Source organism: Callospermophilus lateralis, chromosome 2, assembly GCF_048772815.1.
Source record: "Callospermophilus lateralis isolate mCalLat2 chromosome 2, mCalLat2.hap1, whole genome shotgun sequence".
Lineage (NCBI taxonomy): Eukaryota > Metazoa > Chordata > Mammalia > Rodentia > Sciuridae > Callospermophilus > Callospermophilus lateralis.
Genome location: NC_135306.1, coordinates 196,866,775 through 196,889,240, shown reverse-complemented (window position 1 = coordinate 196,889,240; position 22,466 = coordinate 196,866,775). Strand labels below are relative to the sequence as shown.

The 22,466-nt window shown below is 36.6% G+C and overlaps 1 protein-coding gene across 1 annotated transcript; it reads right to left on the bottom strand.

The window, feature by feature from the left end:
• Positions 1-8,137: 8,137 nt before the first annotated feature.
• On the bottom strand, positions 8,138-9,094 carry LOC143390505 (olfactory receptor 9G4-like). The gene has a single exon (XM_076842881.2). The coding sequence runs from the start codon at positions 9,068-9,070 to the stop codon at positions 8,138-8,140; it is 933 nt and encodes a 310-aa protein (XP_076698996.2). The 5' UTR covers positions 9,071-9,094.
• Positions 9,095-22,466: the final 13,372 nt, after the last annotated feature.

Below are 22,466 nucleotides of genomic sequence, written 5' to 3'. Positions count from 1 at the left end.
TTTGCAGACCCAGATAGGAAGAAACAAATTAATCAGTCCCAAAATGGTCAGCCTGAGCAAATATTTGTTTACCCAAATTGAGTGTGTCTGCAAATATAAGTGTTTTCCATGTCTGCAACAGATTGTCTGTCATAAGATGTCATGATGGGTAGATATAGGAAGCATCCCTTGGAAATCAGAGCTATCTATCAATCCAGAGAGACCTGAAAAAGCATTTGGCTTTCAGTCAGCTCAACCACAGAGCAGGTACATGTTGTAATACTGACCTATTGTAAATACTAGAGGAAGAAGTGATTCTCATATTCTTTATACATAAAATCACCTGGCCAGTGTTTCTAATTTAGCACATTGTAGGTGACCCCAAAGGAACCTGTTTTGAATATATAACCTGCTTTTAACATATAATCTGCTTTTAAATATAAAAGCAGCCCAAGTATTTGTAACTTCATTTGTGTGTAAATCACAATGAAAAATGCTGACCTGAATATCAGTCCTATTATTATTATTATTATTATTATTATTATTATTATATCACAGGAGTCTTGCCTGTCTTACAATGCATATAAAGATGTGGTTCATAATTTTATAAATTTCAAAAGAGGAGCTGTAACAGATTTATGTTTCAGTTCTGATATTAACAATTTCTATACTTGTGACCTTGCAACACTTATTTAAATACCCCTATCTCACTTTTCTTGTCTATGAAAGGAGGTAATAACAATTTCCTCATAGGACTGAAAGAAGATTTAAAGGAGATATTATACATCAGGTGCTTAATACATTGTCATGTAAACTATCTGTCCTATGTAAATAATTATGCTATGCAGGTGTAAAGCAGCAACATTATCTTTGTATGAAAAACACAGCAATGGGTTAGATTTGTGCTTGATACTGAAGCCTCCAGGTGCTTGCATGCCTCTGTTGGCATTTTCTTCTTTCCCTATTGCTGCTGCCTTTGCAGGAAAGTCTCTAAATGGCCTCACCATTCATTCACCAGGAGCCAGGGGATGCTCCATCTCCTTTGATTGGGTTCCAGTCCCTTTGAGATTTTATGAAAACTATGCAATTCTTCTCACTTGGAAAAAACCCAAACCAAAACAAAACGATGCTTATGACTCACCCTGGGTCCCACAAAGAGAGATAGGACACAGATTTCTTTGGCATTTTCCCCTGAATCACTACATACAGCCCCAGAAAGACTGACTTCTGTGCTGATCCTGTATTTTTAAATCAGAACAACAAATTAATTTACCTGGCAGAATATATTAATCAACCTGCACACTTATCTTTCTAACAAAGGGTACTTTTTATGATAATGAAAAAATAAATTTTCCATTCAAAAGTATTAAAAGCCACCCTTTTTGTTTAAAGGTAAGCTTTATTATCAGTGGTCTTCTCAAAAATATCATATGCCTTTAAACTTTCCCAAGGAATATCAAACTGAAAGAACTTCAGCTTTTCTTGATGTTTTTGTCTTCTAAACTAACGATCTCTGCTACTTCAGTCACTCAGTTGCTCTTGAGATATTAACAAAGTTTCTCGTGGGTTCTTGTATGATTGCATTTAGTTTTTTTTCCAATTATATTTTTTGGTAGGGTTAATGGCTATTTTTGTGTTACTGAAACTGAGGAGTTCTACTTCTCTGTGTGAACTCAGATATTAAAACAGGAAGATAATAAAAGCATTTCAAAATAGGCCCCTTCTTTCAGCCTTTCAGGAGGTTAGAATATAGAGGGCTATTAAACTGATTTGTCATAAATACAATTTTCTATCTATAACATCTGAATTGAGCAACTTACCTAAAACTTTCAGTGACAACACCATCTCAACAGAATTCAAATCTGAAAGTTCCAGAATCTTTTATGCCATTTTCTAGATTCCCAGGGTTATAGATTGCTGAACTCCCTCAGGATTTCTTTACTTGTGGAGGAACTAACAAGACAATTAAATGGAATTGTGTGTTGACAATCAGGTGTTATTATGCAAAGTTGAGAAAGCTTTTTTTTTTTTTTTTTTCCGAGACTGTGCTTATGCTGTGTTATGTGTAGTGGGATCTACCACTATCTAACCATCAACCCCAACCCCCATCTTTCTCATTCTAGGACTTCAGGAACCATCATTGTACTCAGGCATTGAGAAATGCATTATTAAGAACATCATCTGGGGGCTGGGGCTCAGTGGTAATGCACTTGCCTGGCATGTGTAAGGCACTGGGTTTGATTCTCAGCACCATACAATATTAAGTTAAATAAAGGTCTATCAACTATATATAGAACATCCTCAGCATCCTTGTAAAGCTCTGCAGAGGCTGCTATCAGTGGGCTAGGGAGGGAGGTGAAAGAAACAGCAAAGCAATTAGATTCCCAGAACGACAGAATCCAAGTTGTCTTTACATAACTGTATATATATATATATATATATATATATATATATATATATAAACTAGGTGTCAATAAATACTTTGTTGGGCAGACATCTGTGGCAATATTTGTAGAATCTTATGGAATGAAGAAGATGGGAAGCAGCCAAGGCTCTGCTTTTCTCAAAAAGAAGACACATTTATTTGTGCTTGAAGGAAAATCGACTGAAATTGTCCCAGTATAGGAATATAATCTCACACAATTCTTTAATCTAAGCTGGTTGAGGGTAAAGCTGGTCTCCCTTTAATCTTGAAGACAAAGACACTTCATCTAATGAAGTCTTTGCCTGTTTAATTCTACCTGCGTGTCTTCTTGGAGGAGCCAGAGTAACACAACATCCTTTACGTGATAGGCCAGTAGAATGTAACTCACCTACCTGTGAAACGCAGAAGGTAGTCCACTTGGTCTCAGCAATCCCTAAGTCTTCCTTTTAGCCAGATATTCATGATCCATGATGCTTATGATTTTTGCTCTTGACCCACAAAGTTTTAGATCATGGTAAGGAGTTTGGAAGTCTCTCATGATTTTAATTCATAAGTCAGATCAAGTACAAAATATGACTTATGACTTGAAATCATAAGAGACTGGCTCTCATGAGGAAAGTATGTTTTAGGGAACAAAAACAAATGAACAAACAACAACAACAACAACAACAAAAAGTTCCCCAGGGCACTATACCAGTTAGGTGAGAAGAGTCATGGTAGTGGCTCTGTTTGAAATTGTTTGGATGCTTACAAGTGGAGGAAAGAAAGAGAGACACTTTTTTTTTTTTTCACCCATATATGGTTTCCATTCTTGCTGCCATGGCTCATTGTAATGGGCATACTATTGAAGCTCAGCAATTTAGGGAAGCAAAGAGTGAGTCTGATTTTGTACACTTCATTACTAGTTAAAAAAGATTAATGTTTATGAAAGATTCTGGAACTAGCTATTTTGAATCTTGGAGTACTAGAATGAAGTGTTTCCTGCAACTATGGTAAGTCATGTGATGCAGATATTATTAGTGGCATAGAATTTTTATTTTTATTTTTTGGCCCATGAATGTCTTCTCTGTAATTAATGCTCACTAGTGGACATTAGAGATGGAGCCTAAGTGTCTTCACACTGTCCTTTCCTAAAGATCCATCAATGTACCTCTCCAAGATTAATTTTCCAATGTTCTGCTAACTTCTTGATCCATCAGTTTCTGCTCATGAAACTGTGTAGACTTGCATTTGAGATCACCAGCCATCTAAGCCCAAGGAACATATCAGCATTCCCCTTGATAGTCTTCATCTGCACACTTTGGTCCTAAATATGTATCTCTAATCCTACTACCCAGCCCAAACTTCAGGAATTATCTTAAGATAGCTGTGGCCATATTTTAGTATGATACAGCTTGGATCTGAAGTGTCTCCCGAAAGTCCATATGTTGAAGGCTTAGTTCCAGTGCATCTGTGTTCATAGGTGATGACTTTGGAAGGTGATTGGGTTAGGAGGGCTCTCACCCCATCATTGGAGTAGTCCTGAACAACTGTAGGAGATCAGAAACTCTTTTGAAGGTGTGCTTGGGTTTTTCTAAATGCTCTTTCATGTAAGGTGTTCATAGATTTCAGAACAAAATGCCCCGCTTTTTTTTTTTTTCTTTTCTCATTCTAGAGATGGATCCCAGGAGTGCTCAAACAGTGAGCCACATTTTAGCCCTTTTAAAAAATATTTTTGAGACAGGGTCTCAGTAAGTCTTTAGGCCCTCACTAAGTTGTTGGGGCTGGCTTTGAACTTGCAATCCTCCTGCCTCAGCCTCTCAAACTGAGGGATTACAGGTATGCACCACTGTGACTGGCTTCATGTTTTTTTTTTTTTAATAATCATTATTATCATGGTTTGTATCAATGCTTCAACCAACTTATCTTTCAGTGCCTTTCTCTCCACTTGCACTCCATGCTATGACATCACTGGTGACAATTCAAGTAATCATGTTACCACATTTCCTAGTTACCAGTGTCCCATTTCCCTAGCAACAGGCATAACTGAATATGCTTGACCTATGTGAGCCAACTAACTATTTTCTTTGTTGTTGTTGTTTACTCTTAAATTCTATAATGGAGATACTTGGATCTGAATAAATGAAGAGACCCTAATACTCCCATATTTTTATGGCACCACATAGAGCGCCTGGGGTTTAGTTTCACACAACCCTGAGTGCAAAGCCCATTTCTGTTCTTCACTATTGGTTAAGTTGTTTGAGTGTCTGTTTTTATAATTGTCATCTATAATCAAATTGTGTTGTCTTAAGGTGCTAGGGCTACCATAATAAAATGCCATGTACTGGTCTCTCCATCCACATAAATTTATGTTCTCATACTTCTGCAGTCTGAAAGTCCAAGATCAGGTACCAGAATGGTTAGGTTTTTATGGGGACTGTCTTCCTTGATTGCAAACAGCCATTCTTCCATTGTGTGTGTGTGTCTGTGTGTAATAGGTAGATTTCTCTTCTTCTTCTTAAAAAACAGCATTCCTATCAGATTATGAACTAATCCTTATTTACTTCAAAAAGCCCTATCTACACATAATCTCATTGGCTCAGAGATTCTTGCTATGAGTTGGTAGGATCACAGTTCAATCCAGGTAGGATCACAGTTCAATCCATATAATGTATCTACCTGATAATTGTTATGATGTGTGGAAATAATGCCTCCTCACTATTTAGTAGTGTACATGGTTTAGGACACATATTTCTCCTCCGTCTGCCTCTTTTTCTACTTTCAATTCATTATTAGCAATTTTACAATTATGAATTAAGCCTAACCAGATCGAATTGATCTCTTCCGAGAATAATTTCATTTCCCAGAATGGTCGAGGCCATGAAAACCCTCAAGTATTACAGAAATGTGATCCAGAGGATGAGCTTAGTGGTGACATCAAAGCTCCCAGGATCTGCAGTGTAGAATTCCCCTTTAAAATACAAATGTTAGAGGCAAGTGTTCTGGCCCTGGAGAAGGGGTGAAGCGAAGCTCTTGTGGGTTCTTTACCGGGGCTTTCATTTGGGCTGTGCTGGGGTCTCCCCAGTGACACTGAACTTTTTGCCTCATTACCCGAAGCATTAAACACTAAAATATTAGTTAATTGCAAGCCATTATCTCTGATAAGATATATACTGAGATTCATTTTAATATAATATGGTAAGGTAACAGATCTTGAAGTAACTAACTGTCTTTAAAATAAGTATTGATTACATTTCCATCTAAAAGGGGCCCATAAAATCAGCTTTGGTGAGAAGGCAGATGAGTTAAAGAGCCCAGTGTCTTATTGTGCCTTTTGTGTGAAAAACTGGACTAAGTAGCAAAGGTAAGATCCAGCAAGTTTTAATGAATTGGATAGCGTGCATTTTTTTTTTTTTTTTTTTTTACAGACTCTGGGTTCCAGGAGGAAGCCTCAGGTATCTGTCCCTATAGTGATTAGTGATATATACATATTAACTACTGCTGGCAAAATGACTTCTAATGAATTATCCAACAACTCTATTAAGTTTATATTGCAGTTCTAGGTAAAGTGTAGAAAGTAGACACAGAGCAATTGATTAATTTTGATTAATTTTCCCAAAGTAGGTTAAGAAGTAAGTACAGGTAAGAACTGAATGTGTAGCAACTGGATAAAAAAGTTTGGGGGTTTCCTCTTTACTATGGTACCTCATGATCTTTGAGTGTCTATTCTACATCACTTCAGAGGTTGCCTATCTTTAGTTCTGAAAATATAACATTTTACAGCAAGAACATATTAAAATTTTCATTGATTCTTTAACCAATTTTGAAGTAATAAGAAATGCATCATGTTGACAGTTTTCTGATTAGACAATTCAAACAAGACATCATACTGGTTAAAAGTAACTTGTCAACTTTCTCCACTGTATATTATAAAATATTTAATGAGCAATTAGTATGTTAGACAATCTACTTGGTGTGTTAAACTCTCCATGTACAGCTGTAAAGGACTCATCTCTTTGAGACTTCAAAACAATCTTGTTGAAGTATCTATGATGATTCCAATTTTACAAATGAATTTTCTGAGACACAGCAATGTTTGTGCATAGCCTGTTCAAGTTTCCAGAGTTGGAGCCTCGCAGACACACAGTTCAAGCCAGTTCTCCCAATGGTTCTCAGACCTGCATATCTATCTGGAAAAACTATTTCCTCAATAATCTTATAGAACCTGATGTAAAGAAGAGTATATTGGGGCTGGGATTGTGACTTCACTGTAGAGTGCTTACCTTTCATACATGAAGCACTGGGTTTGATTTTTAGCATCACATAGAAATAAATAAAAGTATTGTGTCCATCTACAGATAAAATTATATTTTAAAAAAGAAGAAGCAATATATACCTAGGTACTGTGGCTTTGGCTATCCTAGGTGCATGCTAATTTTATATAGGAGAGTTAACTCAAGATTGGGGTTTAAATAATATCACCAAGACCCTAATGAAAATGTGAGTGTAGCTAGTGACAAACATTGGAAGACAAATACAAATAAGAATAAAATACAAAATTAATGAAACATGTGGTGTTTTACAACATGTTTATATATTGAGCAGCAAATTTTCCACTAAAGGCTATAATTTTTCACTTAATAACTATAATCTTTCAATAACAAAGTTCTTAGAGCAATAAGCTTCTCATTTTTAAAGTATCACTTATAATCCTTAAATCACATTGTTTTGAAAAATATTTAATAAAATATCATCTAAACTCCTGCCATGAAAGCTTTTAGTTTTCAGCATAAAACCTTCTGTTGGAATAAAACGATCACTGGGTCTTGTTGGTTTGAATTTTGTTTCACTTGAGGCTGTTACTTTCCCCCAGTGGGGTTGATATTGTGTGGCCACAGGAGAGCACCATGGAGTCCTTGCTCCATGAGATACACTCTAGTACATGATCCCCCAAATACATCTTTCACTGTGGATTTACCAAGTGTTTTTCATTAAATCTAAACACTCCTGGCAGCTATGACATTAATGTAGGAGGTAAAAGGTTTATTTGTACAAATATGTTCTATATGTTCAATGAGAGACTTTGGAAGAAATGTTGAGAGGACAACTGAATAGAAATAAATATTTGTAAAGTCTTCAGCAAATTTCTAGCAATCTAACCATTTCACATCATTTGCTAATCCAGTGATATTTCCTCACCAAACTTCAAACTCAGACTATATGCAAGAAAAACATTTGATTCCTTTTCCCACTTTCCAAAATGTCCCAAAGGAAACTAAGAGAATTTTGTGAAAAATGTGATATGCAAAGAGGCAAAGCATTCTATTACAGGACTCTATCCAATAATACAGACTTTAGAATGTATGTCACACAAAAAAAGTCACTAAAGAGTGTTTGCTCAATATTTCATTATTATAAATTCTCTGTTTAAATGAAACACAGAAATTCATACAAGCATATTTATAAGTCTATGATATGTGGTGGCACATATCTTCATTTTAGCTATTCAGGAAACTGACACAGGAGCATGATGCCAAGTTCCAGGCTATCCAGGGCAACTTTGTGTAACCTTGTTTAAAAAAAAAATGTTGGTGGAGGATGGTAGTAGAACAATTGCCCATCATATGTGAGGCCTTGGATTCAGTGCCTGTTACCAAAGAACAAGACATAACAAAATAAATCAAATAAACAAACCATCTCTATAAGTCAACAACTTGTCAACTGAAATAAATGCATAAAAGATGACCTTCAAGCTTATGGTTGTGTTATCAGTATTGCTTTCCTGAAGGCCTCTTTGACATCTTTGTTTCTGAAGCTATAGATGACAGGGTTGAGCAATGGGTTGATGATGGTGTAGAACAGGGCAGCCACTTTGTCGCTCTCCAGGGAGTAGCTGGCACTGGTTCTTGTGTATACGAAGAGCAGAGATCCATAGAAGAACATGACAGAGACCAGGTGGGAAGCGCAGGTGGAGAATGCCTTGCGCCTACCTAAGGCTGAGCGTATCCTCAGGATGGCCAGGAGGATGTGGGCATAGGAGATGAGGATGGCCAGAAGGCAGGAGAGAAACGCAAAGCCAACCATACTGGAAAGGATTATGACATAGACCCGAGTGTCTGTGCAGGACATTTTTACCAATGGAAGAACATCACATAAAAAGTGGTCGATGACATTGTTACCACAGAAACTCAGGCGGAAGGTGTTGGCAGTGTGGGCTATGGCATTCAGAAAGCCTCCTATGTAGGATCCAGCAACAAGCCGATTACAAACAGAAGAAGACATGGTGCCTGAGTAAAGCAATGGGTGACAGATTGCCACATAGCGGTCATATGCCATAGATGCGAGGAGATAGCTCTCTGTATAGACTGCTACACAAGAAAAGAAAAACTGAGCCCCACATCCAGCCAAGGAAATTCGTCTATCTTCTGAGAAACAGTTGGCCAAGATTTTAGGGGTATATACAGAGGTGTACCAGAAATCCAAAAAAGACAGATTGCCAAGCAAATGGTACATAGGTGTATGTAGACGGGCATCAATCTTGATTAAGATGACCAGGGTCATATTCCCTGCCATGGTTAGCAAGTAGAGCATCAGAAATGTTACAAACAGAATCAGCTGCCACCGGGGGTCTGCTGAGATGCCCACCAAGATGAATTCAGTCAGGACGGTGCGATTTCCCACTTCCATGTCCACAAAGGGAAAAGCCTGAATATCATACTGAAGTGAAATGTAGCTTAGTGATAATTTGAGATAGTTAGAGGAATAAACAGAATATCAACTAAGTCAATAACTCTTAAGGGGATTGAGAAAATTGATTTCTCTCTCTATAGAATCATAAGACTTTGGAAAACTACTGGTATCAGAGTCAAAAATACTGTTTTAAAACTAGAACTTCTATTTATTACCTGTTTAATGCAGGGCCATTCCCTTATCAAAAAATGGAGAAGAAATCAGCTCACAAAGATGACTAATAGCTTCCTGGCAGGCTGTCTGATGATGTGAAGATTCACATGAGAACACTCCGCTGAATGTTTGGTTCACAGGCTGCAACTGAAAAAAATTCAGCATCTGTCCATAATTTAAGAAAACATTTTATGTATCAAATTATGATGGTATTTACAGGAATACTGATATACTGCACTCTTCCTGCTGCTATTAAGTGCAATTGGAAGTCTCATATTAGGAACTCTCTGCCAGTTACCTCTCGGGTCCTATACTTAACTGATTGAATTCTCACCTGCTTTATAAAGCAGGTGGTTTTATTATGATATTGTTTTAGTTGAAGAAACTGAAGCATATAGTTTTAAGTAGCAAGTCCAAAGTCACAAAGCAAAACAATAAAAAAAAAACAAAGGGATAAAGAAAAAAAATACCATAGCTCTCTATTGATTACAGGGAGAAATCTGTTATTTAACTCTGGAGTTTTACATGTCCTGGTCAATCATTTGCTTAAAACCCCAGATATCAATAGGCTTTCTGTGATTCTTTTTTACTTGTGGAAACTTGTCTAAACCAGGTAAATAAGCCTTAGCTAGCTTGCTGGATATTGAGGCATGTGGTCAAATTCTGTTATTCAACTTGATGTGAAGTTGGGTCACCAGCATGGGCATGAGGCCATTCTATATGATATAGTGACCAACTGACTAAAGAGCTAACCAAAAACTTATGAAGAAGTCCAGTTGCAGGCAGACAGGTCTAGGACAGGCAGAATTGAATAAATGCAGTTCTATCTGTGTACCTCTTTTAGTCAGCTTTTTTGCTGCTGTGACTAAAGGACCTGACCAGAAAAATTGTAGAGGAGGAAAAATTTATTTGAGGGCTCAAGGATTTTTAGATCTTAGTCCATAGAAGGCCGGCTGAAGATGAGGCAGAACATCATGGTGGAAGAATGTGGCAGAGGGAAGAAGCTCCCATGGTGGTCAGGAAGCAGAGAGAGCTCTCCACTTACCAGATACAAATATATACCCCCAAAGCCATGCCCTGAATTCCCACCTCCTGTAGCCATACCCTCCCACCTCAGTTACCACTCAGTAACTGAGTGGTAATCAGTTAATCCAGTTAATGGTAATAATTAATCCCCTAATCACTATTAGGGGATTAATTCACTGATTGGGTGAAGTCTCTCACCACCCAATCAGTTCTTCTATGAACCTTCTTGCATTGTATCACACATGAGCTTCTGGAGGACACCTCACATCAAACCCTAACCGTATCAATTCAAATTCCAGTACTTAGCAGCTTTAATCTCAGGAAAGTCTTTTAATAAGACCTCAACCCACAGTATTCACCTCTGAACATGCCAAGAATTTTCAATGCTATATAGATCAGATGCATAGTGCCTAGCTGGAAAGAAAAAACAATACTTATCAAAATAATGGCTGCTATCTTCACAGGGAAAGGAATAATGATTGATTGATTGATGAGAACTGAGATCCCAGGAGGCAGAACAAACAAACAAAACAAGCAAAAAACAAAAAACAAGGGGGCTGGGGATGTGGCTCAAGTGGTAGCGCGCTCGCCTGGCATGCGTGCGGCCCGGGTTCGATCCTCAACACCACATACAAACAAAGATGTTGTGTCCGCCGAAAACTAAAAAATAATTTAAAAAATATTAAAAATTCAAAAAAACCCCCCCCAAAACAGAAAACAAATACAACAACAACAAACAAACAAAAAACAATCAAGTTTTTACAAAGAAGCAAACAATTAAGCCAGGTGGTGGTGTCACTCAGAATTTTGCTACATTCTAGAAATTTATTATTTTTGTTATCTAATCTTATGTAATTTTTTAAGGTTCATATATTTTTACCAACTTTTTCTGTAATGAGAACAAGTAAAATCAAATGTTAACACACTTCAATTATGCAATTTGGTATTATTAACTGTAAGCATCATGTTGTCTATTGGAGCCCCAAACTTACTCTGCTTCAACAGAGAGGCTGTGCCCTCTGTCTCCTCACTTCCCTATTCCCCAGCTTCTGGCAGCAACCATCCTGGTCTCCTTTCTTCTTCAGTCTTCTGCAGTCTGCTTGGCTTCACTGAAATAATGTTCTACATGTTCATCCATGTTGTAATGAGATTTTTAACAGAAACAGGAAAAAATAACCTTAGAGTTCACTTGGAGCTACAAAAGCTCCATTGTATCCAAGGTCATCACAACTACCACAAAAAGCTAAGATGGAGGCTTCACACTTCTTGAGATTAAATTATTTTCCAAAGCCATAGTAATTAAAAGAGCATATGACTGGCATAAAATCCCACATCTAGACCAATGGCACATGATGGAGAGCCCAGAAATCAATCTGTGCAAGTGATCCTTGAAAATCTCACCCAAAAATACACAATGGAGGAAGAAGAATTTCTTTGATGTTGGGCATTGGAAAAACTGAATATCAACTTGCAAAAGAATGACATTGGTCCCATGTCTCACACCACTCACAAAAATTAATCTGAAATGGATTAATGGCATAAATATAAGATACTAAATTATGCACATCTAGAAGAAAACATAGGTCAAATACTTGATATATGTCTTAGCAATGACTCTTTTGGATATGATAGAAACATAGACAAGAGCTACAAAAATAGAAAGAGAGGTGATTACATCAAACCTTAATATAATTTGACAAAGGAATGATATTCTTGGAAGTACAAAGTTCATTGACCTTGAACTGAGGAATCCTAATAGGGAGGTAGCTCTAATGATGATTATGTGGGTGATTTTAGGAGAGTAGAGTCATCTCCTTCCAGCAACACATTTTATGCATCTAAATTTTTGTATACTTTTGCAAGCATCAACATTCTATTATTTAGACTTCTTAACATCTCTTATAGCATCCATCATAAAAAAGTAGCCTCCCATTCCAATACTATGTAGAGGAGCAGATTAGGAATCTTCATATACACATTTATCTTTGCATACATAGGACAGTACAATCATTTTGGTTCAACTGAAAGATGAAAATACAAAAGATGATTACTGCATTCTTCTTTTCTCCTTGATATTTGGATTCTTATTTTCCTTTTCCTAAGAAAATAGTCTTTAAGCTTGAGAATATTCTCTAACCACTGCAATTCTTAACTTGTTTATCTTATAAAAAATGACTGAAATTTTTGGAATAATGTTCTTCTTTGAGGGCATGACAAACACAATTGTAACAGTATATATAGATATATATGTATATGCACTTATATACAGACAATATTTCAGTGTCCATAAACTTTCTAATACATATATCTAAATTTTCTACACTTGATTCTCTGATTATGATTTCTAGCAATTGGAAATCCCTAAGTTTCTGTCCAGTGCTGACATTTCTATAAGAAGACCTAATTAGCTTAGCATGTTCAATTCTCAATTCCCAATCTATTTCTAAAACGTGGTGCATCTATTCATTCTCTGAATCAATATTTTGATATTTTAATTTTTTCAGATTGTCAAGCCAAAAATTAGGAATCAACCCACAACTTTAGTGTTCTCTTGGCTCTTTAATAACACAAAAAAATGCTTGCATCCTTACCTATCTTGAGTTGTGTCTTTCTAGCCACCTGCGCTGCTACCAGACTGGTCTAAACGACCATTGTTTTATTCAGAGTATTGAAGTAGCTTCTCACTGGTTTAATCACCTATCCCTGCCATATTGTGTTTCAGTGTAGCATCCAGTATGATACTTAAAACACAAGAAAGGGAGTAGGTGGTATTTAAAATACCAAAAAACTCTCAATTTATACCAAGTTAAAATTAAATTTCTTACAATGGCTAGGAATTGATTTATGGCTTAGTGTTCAAATTCTAATATCCTAACATTCATTTCTCCTTAATTCTGTTGCAGCATTGCTGACTTTACCACAGTTCCACCAACATAACATTTCTACCTCAATATCAATGATTATTGACTATTTTTTTCTGCCTGAAACATTATTCTTCTTGTATTTGCAGGATTTACCTCCTCTTCTTGTTTAAAATGCTTCAAATGGCATTTTATGACCACCCCCCTTCCTATTAACTATTTCAACCATCAGTCTCCATCCTTTTGGTTTTTGTCTGTTCCTGGTCTTCTGTTTCCCTCAAGCTTAGTTTGTTGAATTCACTGTTTCTCTTAAACACAGGCAATATCCCTATGTTAAAGAGTTCTCCATTAACTTATCTGCTGTAATCCAGCAACTAAGTAACTAAATAACTAAGAGACTCTTAGTAAATCTTTCTCCAATGAGTAAATGGGGAATTTCCCTTATTTCCTGAAGTTATTTGTCTGATGCATTTTCTAATTCTAATGCTGTTCAAATCATTCAGGTTATAAATCAACCAACCGATGGACTTCCCCAACATAGTGTACAGTATCACTACTCAGAAAGAAGATTAAATTAAAAAGATTCATTCTCATTTCCTCAAATCCATCAGGACTGTGAAAGAAATTTCCTATTGATGTGGGAATGTGAAATAATAGGTATGTTAAAGCCTCCTCTACAGAATGCCTTATTGTGTGGGGTCTGCTCACACAGCTATCCCCTCCTGTTTTCTTCAGGGGAGCTGTAAAAGTTCTGGATTCTGACAATGAGAACTAAGAAATGAAACACCATTCCCTAGAAGTTTGGGAAACACAAGGCCAACTTCTTCAAAAGCAAGGCAATTTATTGTCCTCTTGAGTGTTCTCCACTGCTTATGTGACTATGCATGGTGTAACAAAACTACTGACCCAATTTTAAAATTTCAGGTGAGCATACATCATTGGATAGAATATGATTAAGCTCTCTCTCTCTCTCTCTCTCTCTCTCTTTCTCTCTCTCTCTCTCTGTGTGTGTGTGTGTGTGTGTGTATTTTTCAAAGCAGTAATCCATTTAGAGACAAGTTAGACTCTATCCTCTTTGAATTGTAGCTTTTAATTGTAGTCACAGAGAGGCCAAACTGCTTTGCTGCATTTGACCTGAGGTGCTTATCTTTGGTCAGAGAGCCAGTTCCTGGAAGTGACAAACTCTGTTCTCAGATATCTAGGCATGCTTTTTTGTTGGACTCAATTTATGCATTTTCTCAAAACTCCTCTGAGGCTTCTCCCACATAGCAGTATGGAATATGTACTAAAGTCTCCAAAGAATCAATTAATGTCCTTCTGGAACTTGAGGATGATTTTAATTAGTATATGATGAAATGAGTAACTTGTTATTTAAAGTCAATGCGAAGCATCTAAATCATAGCATAATTGTTAACTGTGTCTGATAATGGAAATTCTACAAATTAAACGTTTTGAACTTTTTGTCAGTGTTTCTCGTGGTCCATGTTTTCCTTTCTCATATCCTCTTCTCTGTCTCCAGGCTACAACTTCTTGTCTCATTCACGAGACTCCTATTCATACTTTGTTTTATTTCTCCTTCCAAATTCATATTAGGTCTAGATCCTCAAAACGTGGCTGTTCTTAAAGGCAGAACCTTTGAAGAGGCAAGCTCAAATGAAGTGGTTAGGATGTTTCCAAGTCAACTATTTTGGTGTGTTCTTATCAGAGGAGAACATTTGGGCACAAGGGGACAACAGGTCTGTGTTCACACAGTGGAAAGGACCACATGAGGCTGCTGCAGGTAACTGGCATTCGCAAGCCAAGGAGAGAGGCTTCCAGAGAAACCAACCCTGTTGCATCTTGCATATGGATGTCCAACATACAGAATGATGAATACAAATTTCTATTGTTTGCCTCCCAGTGTATGGTGTTTTGCCATAGCAGCTTTAGTAAACAAGTACACTTGGTTACCAATATTAAGGTCCTAGGTATTGATTGGTACAACTTCATGTTGTATTTGTAAAAGACTGCTAAATTAAGACATGTGCTGTATCACAAAATAACTTCCTCTAGTTTTAATTAGTTCATGCATAAAACTAAGTACAGAAATACATTCTTAGAACCTTAACTCTTAGGAATCATTATTTTGCTCAGTAAAGATTTTCACAATGAATCTTCTCTTAGATAATAGGCATTTTTGAAATCTCTAAGTTCCTTGTTAAAATTGTTGGGAGAAATATTCTTTTCCTGCAATTTCACAGTAATTATGAGCACAACATTTTTTTTTTACTCTGCATCAATTTTCATGGAAATCTGTTATTTTTGAGTCACAGTAAGTAAAGAAATGAGGACCAGAAATGAAATTAAAAAATACACTTTTTTCTAGGGGCACTCTTGTGAAGTATATTCACATGTTCTTGTTGCCAAATTGTCTTGAGTTCAGTGAGACAGAACATACCCACACACTCACACACACACACCCTGCAGGTTACATGAAATGGTTTCTTTCTTACAGATAGTCAAAAGGGGACAAGAAAAGCCAAGGGTTCTTTGCAAGCCAATTTCCCGAGGATCTGGAAATCTGCAGAGTGTCCCAGAGATTATACTTCAAGTACCCCCTGGATAGCAGGTGAGAAAACGCCCCAAATTAGCCAGTCTTGGGTTTTATATGTCATCCCTACATGACTCACTGGGCTAAAGCGGGGAGGGGGAGCATCTTGATATCAAGAGACATTTTTCTAGTTGTCAGAAGAACCTGGGCTATTCTGTACAGTACTTCTTTGCTTTTTTTATTTGGTGGGTGGTTACCAGTGATTGAACTCAGGGACACTTGGCCACTGAGCCACATCCCCAGTCCTATTTGGTATTTTATCTAGAGATTCACTCAGTTCCTTAGTGCCTCTCTTTTGCAGAGGCTGGCTTTGAACTTGAGATCCTCCTGCCTCAGGCTCCCCAGCTGCCTGGATTACAGGCGTGCACCACTGCCCTCGGCTTTACAGCCTTCTTATCTCAGCATGTTATATCACACCATTATCTAAAGTCATCCTCAAGAACTATAAGCAAGTCAAGAGAGGAACTTGGGAGGCTGGGGAGGCCCATTACCATCCTCAGAACTGGCTTGTAATGTTATAATACATATGTGGATGTGTGTGTGTGTGTGTATCTTTGTGTGTGTGTGTATGTGTGTGTGTGTGTGTGTGTGGTGCTGGGATTGAGCTCAGGGCCTTGTGCAATATAATATCTGTTTTTCTTGTGACTTTATAATTCTTTCTTTCCTAACAAATGAGATAAGCACTTTGTAAAAAATCCTATTATCACTTGTGATTTACCTCTGAGCTCTGAATGTATCTTTCAATAAGTGCTCTTGGATAAGTGACAGAATTCCTTTAAATATTTCTCCTTTGAAGTTCATTATTAAATTTTCTTAGCAGAGGGTTTAAAAGGGACATTATAGGAGAAAATAAACATCTGCTAATTGTGGTTTGAGCAGAGTAGGCCTGGTGGAAATTTTCTTTTTTATTAGTGTTATAGTTATACATAATAATGGGGTTCATTTAGACACATTCACAAATATATACATGTTTATTTATTATATATATCATTAATATATATAATTATTTACTCCATTTCAATCTCCTTCCTCTACTGGTCTGTCACTTATATTTTTTTATTGATGCCTAATAGTTATACATAAAAGTGGAATTCATTGTGTTACATTCATATATGCACATAGCCGAATTTGGCTATTTTTTTTTCTTTGAACTATGGAATGAGATAAATACTTTTAAAGTTGAAATTTCTGGGCTTACATTCCTCACCTATAAACTACACAATTTGATCAAATTTTTTAATCCACTGAATCTTGAAAATGATTCTCATTTGTAGGTTAAAATATTATCGACACCTGAAACATATGCACAATGAAGTGAAAATTATAACTATGTATATCTTTTAAGTTTCAGAAAAATCCAAGTATTGTTATAGTCTCTGCCCTTCTAAGATAGTGCACTTCTAGTGAATAGAAAAGGAATGAGAGAAAATATTTTAAAACATACTTGTGCTAAGATGGTAACATCCAAAATGTAAAGAATGCAAACAACTCAATAGCATACCAAAATGCCACGAGTAAAACAAAATACTCATTAGTAATAAATCATCTAGTTGGGGCTGGGACATACAGAGTGGGCCTGTGTCTTTGGGGCAGCCTATTGCCAGCTGAGCAACAGAGAACCCACCCAGCTTTCTCATTATTGAGCCAGCTTCCCAGGCTCATTTACAGCATGAGGACAGGATTATAAAGTGTGAGAAGGGGAGTGTGAAAAGCCTCTTGAGACTCAGGCTGGCAATCCCCCTGGGCTGCTTTTGCTGCACCTCTTCATTAAGGTGAATCCCAAGCTATGTTACACCAATGGGTGGAAAAAACAGAATTCATTCTCGAAATGAGGAAATCAGTAAAGAATTGTGGCTGTTTCATTTTCTTGTACTATATCACATATACCATTTGAGGTTGAATTTCCCGCTTCCTATTTTAAATGTAAGAATTTTGGTACTACAATATAAGGGGACCAATTTTTAATTTACAAGAAATGTTTATTACAGATCAAATCTCTGAGGGTGTTGTTTCTTCCCAAGTTTACAGAGTACACACTCCAAAGAACATGCCGAAGAGGATCAGTGAGCTGCATGACAGGGTTTCCTGTGATGCCCAGAAAGGTGAACTCAGTCACTGTGTGATTGCCCTGTGCACAGCTGAGATAGTTTTTACCAGGAATGGAGAAGATTTAATTGCCACAACCAACACCAAATAAGGGTGTTCTCCATGTTAAACCCCCAGGATTTGATTAACATTAAGAAGGAAACTTGCTCCACTTTTGCAAAGGATAGGAGTTTTCTGAACTCAAAATATTTATCTTATGAAATCTATCTAATAATTGAAATTATGATGCTGTGAGGATGTTTATACATGTTTTACAAAGTATTCTCAGAACCCCAAGCCTATTTTAGATTTATCAGTGAGAGCGATAAGGATGACCATAATATTACAAAAGTTTATTCTAGAAGGGAGAAATACATAAAAATACAGCTAGATATTTACACAGTTGTAGAATCTATTAACACTAAAATGGGATATTGAGATAAAAGTCTAATTGGTAGAGGAGATAACTAAATTTAAACACAGGGAATAAAAATTCTTTTCCATTTCTAAGGTAGGAAAGGTCACGTTCAGAACTCGTGAGAAAAAGGTTATGATATTTCTTCTTCCACAATCATAGAAGGTGTTCCTCAGGAGCTCTTGAGGGTCATCTGTCACCTATGTCATAATACCAGGGGAGAAGCAAAGTCTGAGTCATTGAGAACTCAGATGGAGAACAGCAAATAATCCATAATATTAAACCAAGCAGGGCAAAAGTGGAGTTCACCATGTCAGAGTATTCACAGTGTTGACCTCACAAAAGAAATTTTGATTATAGAGCAGGATAGGTTTCCAAGAAATAATTTAGAATGCATAAATTCATATTTATATGATATATGATAGTTATGATATACAATTACAAATATTTGAAGCATATAGGGTATATAATTTCACATTTAGAAATATGAAATAAAAATTAGTATTATGACTGATGTAATTTTAAGAACTTTTTTCATTGCATAGTGGCTATGAAGACCCTGCACATAGGCCTTGCTTTGAATCTTAGTGACAGAGTATTAGGCTAACACATAGGAAGCCTTGTGTTTGATCCCTAATACTGCAGACCAACAATAACAAGAAAAACAACAACAGAACCAAACCAAAAAACCCTTTCTCAATATAGGGGATATTTTAGGGCAGGATATTTTTCTTTAGAAAAATTGTCCCATGGACGCAGAAATTTTTTATCCTGTTTTACTACATATGAAATAGCAGGTAATCCAGGACCTCCATTACAATAAAAACACAACCACACGGTTTAAAATGATACCAGTGCTTAAGGTTGTTGCCCTGTGTTAAGGAACTTTACCTAGCGGTCTACATTTTATTGTGTAATTCTTTATAGGATTGTTCTAGGGATCATGTGAATAAATAGAAAAAACTGGAGAATAATCCCACTGGCCATACTATCTGTACTGATAAACTACTCCATCCAGCTTTCCATGGCTCCACTAGACACTAGGGTCAAACAGCGATAGTAACCCACAAAAACACAAATGCTAAGAGGCCAGGGGGTTTGTCTGTTTTTCTCATTGCTATCTCCAGTGCTAAGGACAGTTCTTGGAGTTTAAGAGACACACAGTAAATCTTTGCTAATATATGAATGAATGGGCAGCCTAGATCAGAAAAGAAAGGAGTCAATAGGACAGATTGTCTGGATGGACTCCAGTGGCAGTGTTTTACCCTAAAATCACTATAGCATTTCATTTAATATTCTATATACATTTCCTGATACAAGTAACCACTGGCCATTTGTATTCTTTTCAGACAGGGATAGGAAAAAACTAAGGAACCGGTGTACAAAATACCCTGACCAACTAGTTGTTTCCAGAATATCCTGTGTCTATCAAGGTTTCTGCAACAGATTGTCCTCATGTGCTGCATTGGGTAGGAAATAGTCCTTAGGAAACAGAGCTGATTTCTCAAAGCATAAACAGATGGAAAAGCATTTAACTTTTAAGCAGTTAACAAAGATGGAAGTTTTCTCTCAGTGCTCATCAGTGTAAAGCCTCAACTTCCTCATATATAAAACAAGGATGATTTCTTTCTTCTTAGGGTTATTGTAGAGAAGTTAATTCAAATTAAGACTGGGGAATAGTGTCAGGCTTTTGATTATCACTCAATTAACTAGTGGCTCTCAAATTCTTTGCATGAGAGTCATTTGGTTCTACCCCAGTGGAACAATCTCGGCAGGTTGTGATTGGGGATCAGGAACCTGCTTTTCTTAAGGAACACCAAGTTCTTCCAAGGCAGGTTTTCTGTAGGTCACACTTTAAAATACTGAAATAAGTATCAGTTTTATTAGTAGCACTATTGCATATTGTAAGAGTCTTGTCTGCATTCCAATGTTGTGAAGAATGAACAATTCTACAAGTGCACGGCTATGTTGCAAAATGTTGTACACATTAAAATACAATGTAAAAACAGATCTATGTCTCAATTCTATTGCTAAAATTTCTATAATTGAGCCCTTGGTAATTTTATTCAAATTTATCTAATCTCATTTTACTCATGCATACAAGGAGATAGCAATACTCTCCTCATACATTTGTCAGAAGATTTAAAGAGATAGTTTATGTAAATTTCTTAATTCTTTTTTATGTAAAATATTTCACATGTAATTGGCAATGTTGCCCAATTGGAAATTAGTGGGTATTCCATTTTTTGGTAAAATATTGCACTAATCAAACTTTGGTCTGTAGTATTGGGCTATTAACCCTTTGATACACCCTCTCTTTCATCAGCATTCTCTTTCCCGTCCCATCACCTTTGCAAAATAGTCCTCTCAATGATCTCCCCACCCATCACGGAGCCCAGGGTGATGTTTCTTCCCTCCATCAAACATCCACTCAAGGTTATTGCTCTTAGGTCTCTGATGTTAGCATAGACAATTAACTTTTATGGCTCCAGAAACATGGAGACTTTTATAAAAATATATTTTTCTTTTTGATAGAAAAATGGTAAGGATGCAGAAGAAAAAGGAACTTATACTATGTTTGCGAGAATATATCTGGCCCTGGGGTGATCGGTGCCCGGGGAAATATCCCTTTGATATGAATGAGAGATAAAGGAGGTGGTTGGGATGTGGGCATTGGTTTAGATGATGTGCATAAGAAAGGTGTTCACATGCTCTCTGGCAATATGATTTTTGTATTTTGGAGTTAACTAGCCCTGAGAAGGATTGTCTTGAGGATTAGAATGGAGTCTAAGGTGTTAAAGGATCATAACATAAAGAAAATTACTAACGTCCTACATGTGACCTAAAAAGTCTATTGTGATCTTATGATTTTAACTGTATCATGTTAAGTAATTGTCACATTTTTTATTACTTCATTTCTATTATTCCTCAAACACAGCAGGCAGATCTACCAAACTGCTTACATTCCATTTTCCATTTCTGTACTTGATAATTTTCCTTGGCAGCCTCAGCAAGGGTGAAGCACTAAGGAGGAAGTGCTAGGCAACTCAGGGAGACCCTGTCTCTAAATAAAATACAAAATAGGGCTGGGGGTGTGGCTCAGTGGTTGCATGCCCCTGAGTTCAATCCTCAGTACCAAAACAACTAATATATATATATTTATATATATTCTTTCTTCTTTACATCAGGCCACATGTCTTAGTTATTTTTTATAAAAAATATTTTTTGTTTATTTTATTGGTTGTTTTTAGTTTATGCATGACAATAGAATTCATTTTGACATAATTCTAAAAGCACAGAAAATAATTTGTTCTAATTCAGTACCCAGTGTTTTCCCTTCCCCTTTCATCCTCCCACCTCTATTCCCTTTCCTCTACTCTACTGATCTTCTATTTACTTATGAGTTTTTAAAATTAGTATCTTGTGGAGGTACATGATGGTGAGACTCACTGTGGTGTATTCATAGAGGTACATAGGAATTTAAGGTCAGATTCATTTCACTGGCTTTCCCTATCCCATCCCTGCTCCCTTCCTTTCATTCTCCTTTGTCTGCTCTACTGATCTTTCTTCTATTCTTTTTTTTTTAATCTCTCCCATCCTTATTTTGGATCCATTTCCAAGTATCAGAGAAAACATTTAACCTTGACTTTTTGAGACTCGCTAATTTCATTTAGTATGATAGTCTCCAGTTCCATTCATTTATTGGCAAATGCCATGAAATTGTTCTTCTTTATGGCTTAGTAACACTTTGTTGTGTATATGTGTACCACATTTTTTCTTTATCCATTCATCTATTGAAGGGCATGTAGGTTGGTTCCATAGTTTGGCTATTGTGAATTGTGCTGCTATAAATATTGATGTGACTGTGTCACTATAATTTGCTGATTTTAAGTCTTTTGGACATATATGGATGAGTGGGCTAGCTAGGTCATATGGTGGTTCTATTTCTAGTTTCCACATGCCTTAGTGCTAACAGAGTGTCTAAAAATATTAATTCTAGGCAGATATGCAGGTCTGGGTACAGATGAGGACTGCAGGGAGAACTGGTTTTGAATCATGCCTTTGCCAACTGCCAAATGTCACTTTGAAAAGGTATGCAAAATCAAAAAATTCATTTGTAAAATTAGAACAAACACAGTTACTTTACAAGATTACTTTGAAGGGTCAGTGAGAAGGCACCTTTACAGCAAGAAGTGGAGTGCC

Excerpts from the sequence above, each read along its gene's own strand:
- LOC143390505 (XM_076842881.2), bottom strand. The coding sequence starts at position 9,070 with ATGGAAGTGGGAAATCGCACCGTCCTGACTGAATTCATCTTGGTGGGC.